At 40.5% G+C, this 19,730-nt stretch overlaps 1 protein-coding gene across 15 annotated transcripts in view; it reads right to left on the bottom strand.

The window, feature by feature from the left end:
• LOC133461237 (regulating synaptic membrane exocytosis protein 2-like) overlaps nucleotides 1–12,914 on the bottom strand; it is a 76,709-nt gene extending 63,795 nt beyond the window's left edge. For 12 of the 15 annotated variants that reach the window (XM_061742058.1, XM_061742067.1, XM_061742060.1 and 9 more), the window contains exons 1-7: nucleotides 12,670–12,914; nucleotides 12,160–12,328; nucleotides 7,006–7,038; nucleotides 6,751–6,852; nucleotides 6,013–6,223; nucleotides 4,260–4,435; nucleotides 410–590 (exon numbers count right to left, since the gene is read on the bottom strand). In XM_061742058.1, coding sequence (XP_061598042.1) covers nucleotides 410–590; nucleotides 4,260–4,435; nucleotides 6,013–6,223; nucleotides 6,751–6,852; nucleotides 7,006–7,038; nucleotides 12,160–12,314 — 858 coding nt within the window. In that variant the 5' untranslated portion in view covers nucleotides 12,315–12,328; nucleotides 12,670–12,914. Of the gene's footprint in view, nucleotides 1–409; nucleotides 591–2,810; nucleotides 3,209–4,259; nucleotides 4,436–6,012; nucleotides 6,224–6,750; nucleotides 6,853–7,005; nucleotides 7,039–12,159; nucleotides 12,329–12,669 lie in introns of those variants that run through there. The other 3 variants (XM_061742063.1, XM_061742066.1, XM_061742069.1) reach the window with 3 other exon arrangements.
• Nucleotides 12,915–19,730: the final 6,816 nt, after the last annotated feature.

The following is a 19,730-nucleotide window of genomic DNA, read 5'->3' as shown; positions in this document are numbered from 1 at the left end:
CCTGCTCTTTCCTTCCTTCCTTCTCCCTCCCTCCCTCCCTTCCTTTCTTTCTTCCTTACTTTCTTCTTTTTTCCCTTCCTTCCTTCTTCCCTTCCTCTTTTCTCCTTTCCTTCCTTCCTTCCTTCCTTCCTTCCTTCCTTCCTTCCTTCCTTCTTTTTCCCTTCCTCTTTTCTTCCTTCCTTCCTTCCTTCCTTCCTTCTTTCTTTTTCCCTTCCTTCTTTTCTCCCTTCCTTCCTTCTTTCTTTCCTTCTTTTCTTCTCTTCCTCCTTCCTTGAGCTGAAGACAGCACAAGGGTTAATCTGCCAGGTCAGTGTAGAAATGTTTGATAATACATGATCAAACGTATGAACAGAATCAGGTTTAAATGATGTTACTCCGTCCTCTGACTCCACCTGTTCCACCAGCCCACCTGTGAGTGCCAGCGCCCTCGTCCGTCTCTGATTGGTCGCCTCCGGGTCCGCAGCTCCTCCTCCCCGTTGCCATGGCAGCTGTGCAGGGAGCGGGTGTGGCGGTCCAGACCGTGGTCCGAGGGCGAGCGGGCCATGTGGCCCCCAGGTCCATCATAGTAGGGCCCGGAGGGGCTCCGCCTCCTGCAGACAGGGAGGAGCCAGTCAGGGGACAGAGAGGAAGCTCCTCTCTAGACCGGGGGTCTCAACCCGCGGCTCTGGAGCGCCGCCCTAGTGGCTCCTGGAGCTTTTTAGAAAATGTTTGATAATGGAAATCAATGGGGGAGGTAAATATATTTTTTGTGTTAATGTGGTTTCTGTAGGAGGACAAACATGACACAAACATTCTGAATGTTTTCCAATGCTGTAAAAATGTGTAGAATAAATATTACATTTCAACATTTCTGTCAACAAAGATTTCAACATTAATCTCGACATTTCGACTTCTTTCACGAAATTTCCACTTTTTTCTCAACATTTCGATTTTTTTCTCGACTTTTTTCTCGAGATTGTACTTCAACATTAATCTTGACATTTCGACTATTTTCTCAACATTTCGACTTTTTTCTCGACATTTCGAAAATCTTCCCCCAGTTATAACTAATAAAAAAACATGCAGCATGTGTTGTCTTCATTCTAAGGCTTATACAAGACTTTTCATTTTTTGCGGCTCCAGACATATTTCTTTTTTGTGTTTTTGGTCCAATATGGCTCTAAAACATTTTGGGTTGCCTACTTCTGCTCTAGACTTTCTAGCAAACACAAAGGTCATGACGGTTCACACAAAGTTAAGACCTTGTTGAACTATATGTTAAAGCTGCTCCTCTTCATAATCAAAATATAAGCAATAATTACCGTTGATCCATATTTTTATGCTCATCTGTTCATTTTTAGGTAAAAATCCCCAAAGCTTCTGACAACTGATGCTCAAGTAAAATGGCTTTTGTAGGGTTTACAAGTTTTCTTGATAACCCTTCACAGGCATTTCCACGGGTCCAGAAGGAACCGAACCAACCGTAACGGGGCGGGAGCGGGAGCAGCTTTATGCAGTGACTCATACAGAAGCGTTCAAGATCCTCAAAACAATCAAGGTTGCTGCACAACTGGGTATCAACAAGTTTCCACTTTCAAACCAACAGCACTCTTTCCTAATCCACTGTGTTAAAAGCTGGATGTCTCGTGCTGAAATAATCAGTTGCTGCTCTGCCGGAGTCGTGTGCCCAGGTATGCAGGTTCCTCTGTGTCCCCTGAAAGGTCAAGTCCAGAGGAACCACACGAACTGTAAATATGAAAAGGACAAAAATGAACCTGAATGGTCAGGTGACCCTGTGTTAGAGTTAGTGTTGTTTTTCCTCTCTTTTATGTATTTCTAAAACACTTAAATCAACATTTGTAAAACTCTTCAACATTTTTAAAACTATTTAATTTGTTGGTCTGTGATTGGATGAACCTTTGAGGGTAAATCTATTTACCCTGAACGCAGCGAAACCTAACGAGAACCCACTGGTCCTGCAAAAAAAAAACCTGTTTAACAGTCATTTGACCAAATAATAGCTTTTACAAATGGAAAATATTTCTGCCCTCGTGAAAAAGTATTGAAGCAGCTCAGGAGAGGGATGATATATATATCTGCTTCCTCCTATTCAGGTTCGCAGGATCTACTGGATCTCACACAATGCATTTCTATCAACTTCTGATGTCTTGCAAAAAGCCACATGCAGAAGGTCAGTTATAAAGAGCACACTATCCCACACTAAAGATCCCAATACTTCATTTTCATTAACTATTCAAACAATCCTACATCTCACAGGAAAATAAAAGAACAAAACTTGTGATCCAGATCTTTTTCTTTTCATCAAACGTATTTGGTCTCCTAGTATATAAATCCATACGTTAAGTGTTTCAAATGTTATTCACGTCCAGCAGCTAAAACACCTTAATGCTGCTCACCCAATGGTGTTTCCTGATAAATAATGAAATTGTTAAATCATTTGTACATGAATTCAAAAGTCAAATGAAAATAGGCACTTTTCTTTTTAAAACTCAACTACAACTTGCTCAAACGCTTCTATAACATTTACCTGATCGGTCTTGAGTCGTAGTCCTTCTTTACATACAGGACTTTTACTTGTAATGCATCTTTTTGACCTGACACTAAGTGCACGTTTAGTGTTAATGGAAAGCATCCATGTGCTTCTCCTTCAAAGAAACCTGACGGTGGAGCTTGCTTACCGGCTTACTTCACTGCTAGGCAGCTCAGTCAATGTTTTTGATTACAACTACATATAATAATCTCAAAAACAACTCATCTTTCAAATAATGCAGCATGCAGGAGAGCGGTGAACAGCAGAGATTCATACTTACATGCAGCTAATGTACCTGGCCAGTGTGCGATGGCACACGTCATGTAGACGTAGCCCAGCACAGTGACACACGCACTTCAGATAACAGGTAAACCATGGAGACCAGCGAGACCAGCGAGACCAGCGAGCATCCACGCCACATAACAGGAACAGTTTCAACTCTGTCTTTGTTTCCTTTGCTTTTGTTTCCAGATGAAACTAAAAAAGCCTCTTACTGTTTTTCTGTCAGCTGTCGCAGGATTGCAGCTTCATGGCGATTCACTACCCGACACATTGACACACATTAACACACACTCAGCAGGTTTATAACTGACAGCTGGAGCCCCACAGAGGCCCCGCCCACACTGCTCTAAGCCACGCCCCCTCCATCATCCACCGGCTATCTGACTCCGCCCACATGGGAAATTACATCACTGCTGTCCACCTCTGCTAGCCTGTGTATGTTAGCATGCTGTATTAGGAGCAGCAATAATCCCCTGTGAGCTGTAGGATTATTAATCTGTTAATCTGATCATGGCGTGTGTCTGTGTGTGTGTGTGTGTGTGTGTGTGTGTGTGTTTGTGTGTGTCTGTGTGTGTGTGTCTGTGTGTGTTTGGGGAGGGGGGTGCGTGCGGAGGGGGAGATGTGTGGTATACATATGTATGAGGTGGGTGTGCAATCTGTTTGTGTTTGTGTGTGAGTGTGCGCGCGTGTGTGGGATCAAATTAGGACTGAGTCAGAGCTCAAAGGAGCGAGATGAAGTTTATCTTAAGAATGAGTCACCGGTAACAACCTGCAGACAAAACTGAGGGTTAAAAAACACCACAAATTATTTTTCTTGAAAAATATTTCTCCCAAAAAGGAAGAAAAACAAACACGTCTACAATAATAAATATTGATGACTGAGTGAATGACTTACAGCCTCATTTCCAACAACAATATTTTGACAAATCCAGTTTCATTTGTCTTTTTCTGAAAGTCACATCATTCATATGACCTTTAAATATGATTTTTTTTTAAACTTGACTTCATGTCGACACATGACAGCACATTATACAATCTGCTTTTTCATTTAGAAAGTGGGATGATATATTATTTAATTTATTATTCATTATTTAATTTATTATTCATTTTTGTTCTAGTATTAATAGACATATGTTAAATGATTTTGAATGATGTCATTTATTGACCATATGACGGAGGGAAGGGGAGAGGGGTGTGCTGTTGTTTTTATTTTTATTTACTTATTTTTATTTTTTTTTCCTTTTTTTTATTTATTTTTTTTTTTCTTATTTTTTTTCTCTTATTATTTATTTATTTTGGTTTAATTAATGTTATGAAAAGTTAAAAAAAAGGGGGGAAATATTGATAATTATATTGTTATTGTAAATCTTATTTTTTCTTTTTTTAATGCCCTCAATAAAGATATCTATACAAAAAAAGAAAGTGGGATGATAGAATGAGAACTTACTGGTCTGTAGCTCCGTTACTCAGGGGCCCCCCGGCCCCCGGGTGCCCCTGCGTGGGTGGGTGGGGACCCCCGTGAGGGCTGTGCTCCACTGACAGCAGCGAGGTGTTGGAGTGAAACTCCCCCGACCGAGTGAGGATCTCCTGCTGTTTCCTGCACACGTTGCATACCCACATCACCTAGAAACGGAGGCCATCATATGAAAACAGGCTTCATTTTGCTCTTCATCTCCTGTTTCTTCAGCAGCAGAAAAACATCACTGGAAACGTCACGACTAGATGAGTTCTGTTGATTTCTCTGTGGGTTCAGATGAGTATTTATGAGAACGTGGTCTCAAAGCAACGCATGCTGACTGTGCTTGAAGTCGCACTCAAATGCACTTATTGTAGCTCAACGAGGCTTTGAGGTGTTTTTACAAAACATGTGGCTCCATCTGGTGACCAAATGGAACAACAACTACAACAATGAGCAAACAGCACCGTGTTTTTCTATACACCTATTAATGATTTAGTTACATTTCAATTTGATTTGAAGTACCGTATTTTCCGCACTATAAGGTGCACCTAAAAGCCTTTTATTTTTTTCAAAAACCGGCAGTGCGCCTTATATATGATCATTACGGTAATTTCTGTTACTGTAGTCAGGGGGATTGTGGGTAATGTAGTCGGGGGGACTGTGGGTAATGTAGTCAGGGGGATTGTGGGTAATGTAGTTGGTGTCGCCGAAGTAACGGCGCTAAAAACGTCAGGAATCGTCACAGACGTTCAAGACAACAGCAGCGACGCTGACTCACGTAATGGAGACTTTGACGAGACGGAGCAAAGCTGGTTTTTATTTTGTTAATAAAGTTTTACATACAGTACGTTTCTTTTTCTTTTTTTTTTTTTTGCATTTGCTGTAGGATTTTGTAGCATTTCCTGTAGCAGCTCCATCAGGTGGATACGTAACTCAACCCCAGCCACTATAGTACAGTATTTTAACATATATTTAGTGCGCCTTATAATGCGGTGCGCCTTATATATGGAAACTAGGGATGGGCGGTATGGACTAAAAAAAATATCACGATAATTTCTGGCATTTATCCCGATAACGATTAAAATGACGATAGAAAAAATACCAATTAAACTCCACCTTTTTAACTATAAATCTATCAGCACATTCAGTCTTTGGAGCCAAATCACTGCTCTAAAAGATACTAAATGTTACTAAACTACACCAATTAAGGGAATTTATCTTTCTTTCTTTCTTTCTTTCTTTCTTTCTTTCTTTCTTTCTTTCTTTCTTTCTTTCTTTCTTTCTTTCTTTCTTTCTTTCTTTCTTTCTTTCTTTCTTTCTTTCTTTCTTTCTTTCTTTCTTTCACGTACGTTGTGCGTGGATTTAACACAGAACCATAAATCAACTTTACACAAAAACGTCATCAACAGGAATTTATTGTTTTTACCGTGAGATACAAATTCTTACCGTGGGGAATATTTTTGATGGTATATCGTGAACGGTAAAATATCGCCCATTCCTAATGGAAACCGTTTTAAAATACGTAATTCATTGAAGGTGCGCCTTATAATGTGGTGCGCCTTATAGTGCGGAAAATACGGTAATATTTGAATTATTTTAAGGAATACCAGCTAGTATCCCTGCTATTGGGTAAAAATCACCCAAAGTAACTTTGGATTCTTGTCTTAGTCATCTCTGGCAAAGTCTGCGTACCACTTTTATTTATCAGGACTGTTCAGTGCAGATACTAAGACACACTGACCTTGTTGGCTCTCAGGGAAACGCGCCCCCCACAGCGGGCACAGAAGCGGCTCTGGCAGTAGCAGCAGGCTCGTCCGCAGCCGTCTGCAAACTTGGTCTTGTGGCAGATGCCACAGGTGGGAGACTCGGCCCGGGCCGTCTGGGCCGCCGGAGGCTCCTCCCCCAGCTTCTTCACCTGGTCCTTGTACATCTCAAACTGCTGGTGTAACTTCCTGTGGAGAAGGTTAGGACGGGGTCAGACGTTGGTGTCTGGGTCACTTTACTAATATTTCATCCCGCTCTACGGAGGCCTGAACGCTTTCCAGCCAGTTTTGCATTCTGGTCAGTCTAGCCGTCAGACTCAGTAAAGAGGCAGAGAGAGGGAGTGGATGAGGCCGGAAGATGCCTGACTTCACGCATCTTGCATATTCAATGAGGTTTTCCAGGACAGAATGGATGTAGGAGAAAAAAGAGACCACTCCACATTTTCTGGGCTTTGTTTTATCCCAAATTGGGAAATCATTGCAAAAGGAATAAATGAACCCCATTACCTTCACTTGATTGAAAAAAAACAACTTCCTCTGCATGTTGGATGGCATACATTTTAAAATTAGTGCAACAGTCCGTAACACAGCTTTTCAAACAAGGCAGAACTAAAAGACAACATCAGTTTTCTATCTGAGTGGAGGTGCACGTATGAACGAGACCTCTGTTCACTTCATCTTCTAGTTTTTTTTTGTTTTTTTGTTTTTTTACTCACGTCGGCGACTCGTTGTCAGTCGGACTTTTAACCTGCAGAACTTCGGACACATTGGCAGCAACGTTATTGACCAACTGACTGAACCCTGAGAACGGATTCCACCTGTCCAGGTAACACAGACAGTCAGCTGACAGGAGCGGCTCACCGGGGGGGGGGGCGGGGGGGCGGGGGCGGTGTGGGGAACAGGAACTAGTTAAATGAGTGAAAGAGGGCGCGGCCAGGACGGGAGATGTTGATCTGACTTCAGGTACTTACGAAGCTGAGGGAGCTTTCACTTCCTCCTGATCCCTGCAGACACAAACAACATGAGGATGACGATGACCATGATGATGATATAAAGTAAAAGATATGTCACAACAGAGACAAACAAAAACTGAAGCAATAAATACGAAAATAAAACAAAAATAATGGAGAAGCACCAAGGACTGAGCTGCCTATAGAAGAGAGTTTTTGTTATCACCACTAGGGGGCGTTTGGTCGTCTGCAGTTTATCCGGGAGGAAAACTACAAATCTAAAGAGAGGAAGAGCAGATGCTCACAAAGTGATCACAGCAGCTTGCTGTTGTCAAGACGAGAGCAGGAAGATGGACGGAGTGGTGATAGAGGAACTCGTATCAGTCTGTGTGTGGATCTTCTAGAAAATCACTGAGACATTTATTTAGTTCCACATGTCATGAAGAGAGATTCTGGAGATCAGTGTGGGAGTTTCATTGGTCAATACTCAAGATACTTTTATAAATATTTATAAGAGGCTTCAAGATATGGGATCGAGATCACTTGTCAGTGGAGAGGTTCTAGATCCAGGTGAGGACCGCCTAGAAAAATGAGTGTAAATGTTGTGAAAAGGTTCCTGAGGTCAGTAAAGACCTGCTCAAGATCAGTGTGGGCCACAAACATAACATGTTGTACTTTTAGGAGTAGTTTTGAATCACTATACTTTTTACTTTTACTTGAGTAGATTTGTGAAGAAGAAACTGTTCCTCTTACTCCGCTACATTAGGCTACGTTGAGCTGTTACTTTTCTTTTATCCCTTTTATCCGCGTACACGTCAATCTCATGACATCACTGGGTGATTCTTTGGGAAAAATGTTAGTTTTTGCATGTTTTGTCACATTTACACAGACTCAAACACACACAGAGTTTCTATGAGTTCATGTTTGTTCTAGTTCTGCCTGGTTAAAAAAGAAAAGTACAAAGGCTGGAAATTTTGTGCTACTTGTGCTTAATTAATTTTTTTGTTCTGTTATTATTTTATTTATTTTATTATTTATTAAAGTACTTGAATTTACTTTAAGATTATTTTAATTTAAGCTGTTTTTTATTTTTTATTAATCTTAATTTATTTTATTATTTTATTGATTTAATTTGCCTGAAGATGATTATTTTGTATTTTTTTCTGTTTGAATGGTTGTGTTAAAAAAATAAATCAGACGTTACTCAACAGTTACTCAGTACTTGAGTAGTTTTTCCACTTTTACTCAAGTAAATATTTGGATGACTACCTTTTACTTCTAGTTGAGTCATATTATTCTGAAGTAACTGTACTTTTACTTGAGTACAATTTTTGGCTACTCTACCAGCTCTGACAGTGAGTATATTTTTCATGATTGTGAGGATCTCCTGATGCTCAGCCAGGAGCTTGCACAGATCAGTGAGGAAGTTATAAAGGTTAATATGCGACTGTAAGGGGTGTTTACGGTCAGTGAGGAGACAGTGGGAGGTAAAGCCCTTGTCAAGAGCTCTTAGGGAACAATAAGTAGGTTGGAGACGATGTGAGGAAGTTGGAGCAGCTAAGGAGCTCCCGCAGAACAATCAAAACATCCTAATACTAACTGAAGCAGTCTATGGGATCAAGAAGGATGTTGTAATTGTTGGTACGTGAAAAAGATCAAGAAGACAGTGAGGAGCTTATTACACCATCACAGACTCTTCTGCTCCTGCATCTTTCTCTCTTCCAGGATGCTTGTTTCCAGCTTAAAGTCAGAGTAATGCTGAAACAATACAGGACTGTCTCAGAAAATTTGAATATTGTGATTTTCTGTAATGTAATTAAAAACACAAAAATGTCATACATTCTGGATTCATTACAAATCAACTGAAATATTGCAAGCCTTTTATTATTTTAATATTGCTGATCATGGTTTACAGCTTAAGAAAACTCAAATATCCTATCTCAAAAAATTAGAATATTCTGGGAATCTTAATCTTAATCTGCAAGCCATAATCAGCAATATTAAAATAATAAAAGGCTTGCAATATTTCAGTTGATTTGTAATGAATCCAGAATGTATGACTTTTTTTTTTTTTTTTAAATTGCATTACAAAAAATAAAGAACTTTATCACAATATTCTAATTTTCTGAGACTGTATACACCATGAGTCTGTTACACCACAAAAAAATATTTAAATCACTCATTTAAACACTGATAAATTAAGCAATACTCAAGTAAATAATATTGGGGGTTTTTTTTCGTCACTGTGATTTTGCACAAATCCGTCCACTGACCACGGTGATTCCTCTAACTCCAGTCCCCTGAACAGAAACACAGCCCTCTGACCTCAGCAGTGAACGAATGAATTAATGTGTGTCGCACCTTCACTATTTACACCGACAGTCCAGTCAAAACCACATTACAAGACTGTTGACTCGGCCCGTCAATCCATCCAACAAAAATCTGATTTCCTCTACATTGGCATGTAGCACTATCCAATGTCTGCTCACCAATTATTCTACTTTTCTCTTTGTTATTGTCATTTAATTATTTCTTATCAGTTTAAGTGGGAAACACAAAGTTTTAGAAATACAGAGAAAGTGCATTTATGTGATATGAGCAAAACTAGCTCCTGTAGGTGATGAAGCTTTCTATAGTGCTGTGTTTTCTCAGATACGCAGCATCACGGTAGGCCTATTTATAACACGACAGCGATACTGTCAACTTAGTTATACTCGTGTTAATGACCTACTTTGATGCATCAAAGAGTTCAGATTTTAAATCTAAAATCCTGAATATAAAAATGACGAAAAACTGTTTAGAGGTCTAACACAACAATTCAGTAGAACATAGTACTCAGTTTTAACATACTCTCAGTCTCAGAAAATTAGAATATTGTGATTTTCTGTAATGCAATTACAAAAACAAAAATATCATACATTCTGGATTCATTACAAATCAACTGAAATATTGCAAGCCTTTTATTATTTTAATATTGCTGATCATGGCTTACAGCTTAAGAAAACTCAAATATCCTATCTCAAAAAATTAGAATATTCTGGGAATCGTAATCTTAAACTGTAAGCCAAAATAAAAGGCTTGCAATATTTCAGTTGATTTGTAATAAATCCAGAATGTATGACATTTTTGTTTTTTTAAATGCATTACAGAAAATAAAGAACTTTATCACAATATTCTAATTTTCTGAGACAGTCCTGTATTTTAAGCAACTTCAGTCCAGCACTTTTAATTGTTTCCACGTAAACCTGTAAAGTTGCTTTACTCTGACTTTAACCTGGAAAGGTCTCAGTATCCCCCAACCAAAAAAATATCTCACGAATTCATAAAGCTGTATGTTAAATAGCTAATCATATATCAAGAAATCAAAAGGATTAAAAAAAAAAGAGCTGCGACACGCAGTCATGCTTTGAGTGATGTGAGCACTGAATGATCAGTCACACTCTAAAATAAAATACTGCAAGTCATTATTTGAAACTGTCTTATCTCCTACATGACATCAGCAGCTCTTGCAGAATATTAAAAAATAAAACAAACATAGACAGAAGAAAGAAATAAAGCAACAATCAGACAGGAAATGCATCAAATTAAAAGAACACACAGAAATGATGTGGTCAAATGCTTGTGAGCAAGGCATCGGTCATGCACGTGTGGCCACGCACCCCAACCTGAAGTCACAGCAAGGGTTTGTCTTGAAATGAGTCTTCAACAACTGGAGTTGTTGGTTTGAATCCCAGGGGAACAGACATAGATATTATTCATTGATTACATCAGTTTGTTTTCACAGTGAATCTATAATCTCGCTGATCACTCCATTAAGAGGGAAATGTTTGTCTCATTCTCTCGGAATGAGAAGTCTGCTGATGGCACCACAGACAATACATCAATTTTGTTTTTGTTGAAATCTTTATAGAAGAAGAGTTTGATTTTTTTATGAATCCCTGAGAAAAAAAAAAGATTTCTTCAGAGACATCTGTCAGCCACGGCAGCTCGTCAAAACTCCCCAACAACAACTTCAAGCAGAGCTGAAACCCTCATATGAGTAGTATGACATACGGGTTTCTCTCATAGACACCGGTGATGTGTCTAATATTCAATTCCAGCTGCTGAAAACAGTTCAATTGTTTCAATTTTTTAAATTGGAGTATTTCAGCTTTGTGATTGTCTTTGGTGAAGAAAGATGTGATACTGAGACACTTGCTTCTCAGTGTGATGGTTGTCTGACCCCAGAACTCTGTGTTATTTCTGACTTCTCCACCTGTTGATTTATCAGTTCAGTGATCAATTCAGGCCATGGCTTTGTAAATAAAAATAAAACTAACACATTTCAATCATAATTTGAGGTTTTCAGTCTTCTAACCTCATGATACCTGGAGTAACTGTAATCTACAACTCCTGTTCCATCAACACCGCCACTAATGGGATAACTGGATTTAGTCTGGAGTCCTATTAAAACCAACAGAAACAGAAGGACTGCTTGGAACAAGGGTTTAGTTGCAAAAACCAGCAAAATATTTGCCTCCAACAACCAGGATTCCAACCAAAAGATTTCTTCTGATTTAAAAAAAAGATTTGATTGAAAAGCAGCTGAACTTTTTTTCTCCAGTTATTTCTGATGCTGTTTGTCCCTCTCTACAAATAAAGTTTACTTACTTACTTACTTACTTCACTCAATTATCAACCCACGATCAGAGTCCAGACTCAGGAGGATGCAAACGTCTCCTGTCTTCACATGGACCTTCACACAGACCCATTATTTCTGTACTGTGACTATATATATTTTTTGAAATCCATTGTTGTGAGAAGATTTCATATCCACTGCTGTTTGCACATTTTCACCAACGGTCAGAACATCATCTTATTTATTCATTTGTTTTATCCTTAGCAGTCTCCTGTAGAATATTTGTGCATTTCTTTTTAAAACAATTAAGTTTTTCCGTTTAATTTGTAAGCTGACTCTTAACTTGATGGTGACGCTGAGGTCAGAGGTCGCCTTTGACATCTTGGTTTCATTTTAAAACAATTGATTTGATTATTGAACATCTAAACTTTCAATGTCTTCACTTGGTTTGACTTGACACCACCAGCTGATCATCAAACAGGATAACACTAATAAACCCCATTAACGACATATTGATGATCGATTATTGCCCCCCCATGCTGAAGTAATGCACTTACTTCAGCATGCTCTGCTCCTTCTCGTCCTCCTTCTTCTGCCTCTCCATCACTGAGAGGATGATGCTGCGCTCCTCCTCGGTCAGGTGGCTCAGGTCCGGCAGCTCTGCTCCGGCCCCGGCGGGCGCTGCGGTCCCAAGTCCGGCCGATCTCGACATCCTGGCGGGAGCCGCTGCAAGACAAGGACGGTCCAGATCCAGGTCAGCACCGGCTCTCAGAGCTGTCAGCACCGGGGGTGGATCAGGTGGATGCTGATGATGGTGATGATGGGGATGATGATGGGGATGATGATGGGGATGGTGATGGGGAGGGTGATGGGGATGGTGATGGGGAGGATGATGATGGAGGCCACGAAGCAGCGATCATGTCATCCCGGTCAGCTCCAGGTGTCGGTGAAGCCTCCAGGGACGGGCGGAGACCCCCATCACATCCTCCACCTGCCCGGCTCTGCATCCATCCATGCATCCATGCATCCATCCCCTCTCCATCCACCCATCCCCGCCGTGCTCTTGCCTGTTTATTCTGCGGTCATGTCGCCTCCTCCGGTGCTCAGCGGCGGCGGCTCCGCGCGGCTCTGCGTCCCGGCGGCGGCTCTCATCCTCGGCGGCTCCGCGGCGGTGTCCAGCCCGTCTGCTGCTCAGCCCCTAACCCTGTCCCGCTGCGGGGGTTTTTATTTCCCGGTACTCTCAGTGGTAATGGACGGCGGGAGCAAGGGAAGAAACGGGGGAGAAAATAAATAAATCCTCCATAGAAAGGGGGCGGGGCCACGGCGTGACGACTTACGTCAACAAAGATCAGCAGGTCGGCGACGGGGGGCGTGGTCACGCTACCAGGGGGCGTGGTCATGCTACCGGGGGGCGTGGTCATGCTGCCGGGGGGCGGGGCCACGCTGCCGGAGGAGCTAAACATAGAAGTACAATCAAACACGCTCCACAATCAATCAATCCATCAACCAATCGGTTTATAAATAACTCAATCACATTGCTACACTTTTTGCAGATGATACAACTTTATATTATGCATCAAATAATATGACAGAGTTAAGGAACACACTTCAATCAGAACTACAACTAATACTTCAATGGATATGCGAGAATAAATTGGATTTCAATGTGGCAAAGACTAAAAGCATCATGTTTGGGGCCAAAAACACGATGCTAATAATAACAATCAGTTGGTCTTATCATTCAGAGGTTCAGGTATTGAACAGGTTCAAGAGACTAAATTGCTCGGTGTCACACTTGATGAGCGGCTGTCTTGGGAGAAACACATTGAGAATGTGGTCAAGAAAATGGGTAAAGGTGTATCATGTATCAGAAGATGTTCTGGTTTTCTTACTCCTGCCGCTAGAGTGCTGGTGATCCAAGCACTAGTGTTATCTTACCTTGATTACTGCTCACCAATTTGGTCGGGTGCAGCCAAAAAAAGACCTCTCTAAGCTTCAAATTGCTCAGAATAAAGCTGTCCATCAGGTGTGAGACAGAGTACTGAAAGTGTGCATGCCAGTCTCTCTTGGCTCAGAGAGGTTGGCTTGTAACTTAATGGTTTTTTTTTCAGAAACATCTTCTACACACCAAACAACCAAACCGTCCGTATTCACAACTACATGTAAGAGATCAGCATAGTTACAATACTAGGCTACTAGAGGTTCTCTAGTGCAGTGTTTCCCAACCCTGGTCCTCGAGCCCCCCCTATCCTGCATGTTTTAGATGTTTCCCTTCATCATCACACCTGATTCTAATTAATGGTCCTAATTAGCTTGTCATCAAGGTCTTGACACTTCTGTTGATGACACAGCCACTTGTATCACGGTGTGCTGAAGCAGGAAACATCTAAAACATGCAGGATAGGGGTGCCTCAGGACCAGGGTTGGGAAACACTGCTCTAGTGAAACCAAAACCCAGACAGATTCAGTCCAGGGGTCTAGAATATATCGGGCTCTTTCAGTGTGGAACAAGTTGCCAATTACGATTATTGAAGCACCGACTAAGGCAAGTTTTAAAAAACGTTTTAAAAAACACATTCATTTGAATACAGATGTTATCTAAATCTGAGGGAATGAGATGGGATATAGTTGAATGTATTGTGATGGTTAGTTTTAAGGTACTTTGGTTTGTTTTAATTTGAAGCCTATACCGTTTGTTTTTATGTTTTTGTTTTTATGTCTTGCATTGTTTTGTATTCTTGCTTTACTTGTTTTTATTGTTTTTATGTTTTGTCAGACATGATATCTATTGTGTCTCATGTGATGTTTTGTTAATGTCTTATTGTGTTTACGTTTTGTTGATTTATTGTGTATTGTGTCTTGTTCTGTTGTGTGTGGACCCCAGGAAGAGTAGTGTCAGCTAATGGGGATCCAAGTAAATAAATAAATAAATAAAATAAACATTCTTATACTTTTGGGTCACATAGTGGATGTTGTGTAGAGAGCACAGTGGAAGTATTTATCAGGCAGCACGGTGGCTTAGTGGTTAGCACTGTTGCCTCACAGCAAGAAGGTTCCTGGTTTCACTCCCAGGCCCAGCAGGGTTTTTCTGTGTGGAGTTTGCATGTTCTCCCCGTGCTTGTGTGGGTTTCCTCCGGGTACTCCGGTTTCCTCCCACAGTCCAAAAACATGCATGCTAGGTTAATTGGTGATTCTAAATTGCCCGTAGGTGTGAGTGTGTCTGGTTGTTTGTGGGGACTGCGGGTGGAAACTAGCATTCCTGCTAAACCCGGTGTATTTACACTGCCTAATGTAGTGTACATGAATATGCATTGTCCCGTCTAAATAAACTTTGAAATCTTATTTAGAAAAAGTAGGTTTCTTCCCCCAAGCTGTTGCTCTGATGAACTGATGAGTCTCAGAGTAATCAATCATTAACTGTGCAATAATAATAGGAAAGACAAGGCAAGTTTATTTGTATAGCACAATTCAACACAAGGTAATTCAAATTGCTTTACATGAACATTAAAAGCGGCAAGACACAATTAAACAGTAAATAACAAATAAAATGATAAAAAGAGGTGAAATAATAAAAAGCACAATTTGTTAAAAAATAAGGGCAGTAGAGTCCAGCAGGTAAGTTTAATTTAAGAGTACGCTTCAGTAAACAGTAATGTTTTTAGTCCTGATTTAAAGGAGATGACAGTTGGAGCAGACCTCAGGTCTACAAACTTCCTGTAGACCTGAGGTCTGCTCCAACTGTCATCTCCTTTAAATCAGGGTTAAAAACATGACTGTAATAATAATAATAATAATAATCATAATCATAATAATAACCACAATCACATGCTGTAACAATGCACCTTTCAATAACCATGTCTACCTCATACTGCTGCACCTTTCACTTTTTTTTATTGTATATTTGTTAATAAGAGCTGTCAGTTGTCTATTTACTGTACAGTGAGCAAAAATAACAGTCAAATTCCCTGTCTTGTTTGACCTGACTTGGCCAATAAACCTGATTCTGATTCTGATTCTGATAATATTATGTAAACATCAGCTTATGCAATTACTTTAAAAAAAATAAAAATAAAAACATTCAACAAGAGCTCAAATATTTGTAAATAAAACCTGCTGAAAATAATATAATGTAGCGGCTAAAAATAACATATTCTTGATTTGCTTAATTATAATGGTAAGTTTAAGTTATGGATAAGTTGAAATGATACTTGTGTTACGTCATCACGTTGGGGCTTATAGGTGTGGCTTTAATTTTTTGGTTTGATTGTGTGGTGGCGGGTGGAAGACATATTTTTTGTTGACCGTCACCGTTTTTTGCTTTGCTTCAGCCACGCAAATATTCATTGTTTGTTGTATTATGAGTGATATTTTTGTTGACGCGTCAGCAAGCGGCCTCAGCTGCCTTTTTTGTTCCTACAATAATATAATATAATATAATATACGTATTGATAATTGTACGTTCTAAAACATGAATATATCAATACACTTTATAGTACCGGTATAATACCTGTGACCAAATGTGAAATTATTTGAAAAACAGCGCCCTCTGCTGGACTTTTTTTTTTTTTTTTTTTATTAACATACGATAGACAGCATCAGTGTGTGTGTGTGTGTGTGTGTGTGTGTGTGTGTGTGTGTGTGTGTGTGTGTGTGTGTGTGTGTGTGTGTGTGTGTGTGTGTGTGTGTGTGTGTGTGTGTGTGTGTGTGTGTGTGTGTGTGTGTGTGTGTGTGTGTGTGTGTGTGTGTGCGCGTGCCGTGTTTGAGTGTAAATAAGGTGATGAAAATAGGTACATAAATTGAGAATATTGATTCGAGAGTGAACAAATAAATAATTGTGCCCCCTACCGCCAGCCTGCTGGACCTTTGAACTGAACCATAAACCCAGACCTAACTCCACTGTACGTAATGATTTGCAAGAATTGCAGGACTAAATTAACCAAATAACTTTAGTAGATAAAACATCCTAAAATACCTGCAGAAACCTTTATAGCCTCTTCAGTAATTGTTATAGTTTCTCTGGTGCTGAGAAAAACCTCCAAACAGACCATTTGAAGACAAACTTTTCCTTTTGTATATATGCCACTGATAGCTGGAAATAAGAAGACAATGTTCACATAAAATATTTCAATATAATGGCCTATACACAATTGGTTAAACTCTCTGAACTGGTGCTGTTTGGGAGTATATTTCAGCTCAGGTATTTGGAGTCAGCTCCTGGCCTTGTGGTATGTCATGGTAAAAGTAGTTCTTAAACAGTTATCAAGGTTTAACATCCTAATAGAATTAGGAGCTCCAGTTTTATGTGGAGACCTGCATATCAGTTATATTTTTGAACTGCATTTATTTATAGTTGTTGCGTCAGAAAAAGCGTAAAGACCTGAACTCTGAGCTCTTTTATAATTCAATTCAATTCAATTTTATTTGTATAGCACCTAATACAACAAAAGTTGTCTCTAGGCACTATTGGTTCTGTCTTACAGGCATAGATACACCAAAAAGCAAGCCAAATTAATTCATATAAAACTTTCAATTAAACTCCAACCTGAGTGCTATGAACATAAGACATCTTTCACATAGAAGTATTTAAAAAAAGACAAAATATAAAGTATTAGATATGTTTTACTGATGTTTTGCTCATAAAACGTGTAGACTTCCTCTAGACTTCCTCCAGGATTAAAACTAAGTAATACATCTAATGCATTTATCAAGAATATTACAATAAAGTTGATATATTCTTTAATATTTCTGGTAGTAAACTTTATCTCCACACCCAAATATCCCAATAATACAATAATATATTATATCTTAAAGAAATACCTGTTCATGGTGCTGTCCATTCATCTGGTCCACTTATAAAAAGTACATTTTCTAGATATGATAAATATTAATTTATGGTAATGATCATCAAAAGTCTACAACAGTACATGAAATCAGCCTTGCAACCGGCCTATTTAGCCTATCAACAAAGTATTCTGTGGATAAAACATCCTAAATATATTATTTCCTTTTTTTTATCTATTTATCTGTTTGTCTTAGTTTAGTGATCTTTAGTTTGTGCAGGACATAACACAACATGTCACATTTCAAGAAGATTATTATTCAATAAAACTACATTTAATAAAAACCATATACCGTATTTTCGCGACCATATGGCGCACTGTGTGGAAAGGCGCACCCTCAGTTTTGTGTGTCATTTTTGGTTTTAAAACACACATATGGCGCACCGACCCAAAAGGCGCCGTCTACGGAGACGGAGCTGCACACACGCACGCTGCAGAACACACACGCGCTAAAAATACAGCGGAAGCAAAACTTAGTTTGATATTTTATTTCACTTTTCACATCAATCAAACCCTTCAAAGGTTCATATTCTGTTTCTGTATTAAAGAATTTAAAAAAACCACCGGGTTGCTGCACATAAACCTGTCTCAGCCACTGATCATCTCCTCATCCATCCAGCCCTTTTCATTTCACTCTGGCTGGAAAAGTCTCTTTAGGGAACGCTTTTCTTTTAAAAATCCCGACCGCGGCGGTCCCGGGTCCCGCTCCCCGTCTGCTCCCTCGCGCTGGACCGGGTCCGCTCCCCGTCTGCTCCCTCGCGCTGGACCGGGTCCCGGGTCCCGGTTCCCGGTCCCGGTCCGGCCCCCCCCGCGCTGGTCCCGCGGCGGTCCCGGGTCCCGGGACCGCCGCGCTGGACCCGCTCACACACACGCGCTGTCGGGGAGCCGGTACCGGGTTGTATGCGACAGGAGCTCCGTTAATTCAGCTGCGCCAGTCCGAATTTCCAGACCTCTCTCAGCTTCTTGATCATCATCCTTTCATCCAGCCCCCTCTTTTCATTCACCCTTATAATGACTCCGGCTGGAAACGTCTTATGCAAAGTTTTTATTTTAAAAATCCCCATACAGTTTCTGTCCATCAGCTGCGCCAGGCAAGCGCCACATAAACCAGTAAAGCCGGAAATATACTCTACGCACGTAACCTGCGTAGCCTGCGTAGCCTGCTTTGTGTCTGTTCATGCTCCACTGCGTACGTCGCGTACCACCCGAGTAGAGCCTGTCATACCGATGGTGACCGATAGGGGGCAGTAAGCAGAGCAACAGTTGGAAAAGCTACTTATATTAAGTAGCAGAAGTAGTAGCAGCAGCAGCGGTAGCAGATTAGAAAAACGAACACTTTTACAGGACAATATTGGATGATGTAGGAGATTATAACATCGTGTGAATGTGTATGAGTGTGTATGAATGTTTGTGGTGGTCGGAGGGGCCGTTTGGCGCGATATGGCAGCCACGCTCCCGTCAGTCTGCAGGGCAGCTGCGGCTACAGACGGAGCTACCACCGGGGAGAATGTGTGTGAATGAATAATGATCTCTGTAAAGCTCTGGGTGCCTAGAAGGAAGCTAAAGAAAACCATAACATTATTATTATTATTATTACTCTTTTTTTAATGTGTATTACTTATTTATATTACTGTTTTACCCCCTTCCCTGTGTGTGTGTGTGTGTGTGTACTTCTGCTACGTGAGTTTCCCCGTTGAGGGAGTAATAAAGGACTATTTTATCTTATCTTATTATTATTGCTTATTATCAAAAGTGGATAGTCTTTCCAGACTAATTTATCCAGCATTCTCCTCACCCATCTCAACAAGAATGACGAAACAATAAATCCAGTTAATTTTAGGTTCATATGGAGAAGTAGATGTCAATATATAAGAAAGATTAACATGGTCAAAAAATGTATTGTTCCTAATATGATTCCAAGTCATTCAATAGTATTTTTATTGAAAAACAGAGTATTTAAAATAAAATAAGTCCCGTCAATTGACTCCTGGCTCCCGGCTCCGCTTCCTCCCGGCTCCGGGAGGCACCGAGGCTCGGCGCGTACCTCCGCCGGGGCTCGGTCGCCGGGGCTCGGTCGCCGGGGCTCGGCGGCCGGGGCTCGGCGGCCGGGGCTCGCCATCCGCGGTACTCCCGGGGACTCTAGTCCCGCAGCACCAGTGAGTATTTTGACCGGAGAGATTATAAAATACCGGACTTCGGCATATTTTACCGGACAACGGAAACCCTGGGGGGAAGTTAAATATTGCATAAATATATGCACGGGGAACTTTCTCCAGGGGAGAGCAGCA

The sequence above is a fragment of the Cololabis saira genome, chromosome 15, assembly GCF_033807715.1.
Source record: "Cololabis saira isolate AMF1-May2022 chromosome 15, fColSai1.1, whole genome shotgun sequence".
In the NCBI taxonomy this organism is placed as follows: Eukaryota; Metazoa; Chordata; class Actinopteri; order Beloniformes; family Belonidae; genus Cololabis; species Cololabis saira.
Note: the sequence above shows the minus strand (reverse complement) of the source record. Positions and strands in the feature narration are given on the sequence as shown.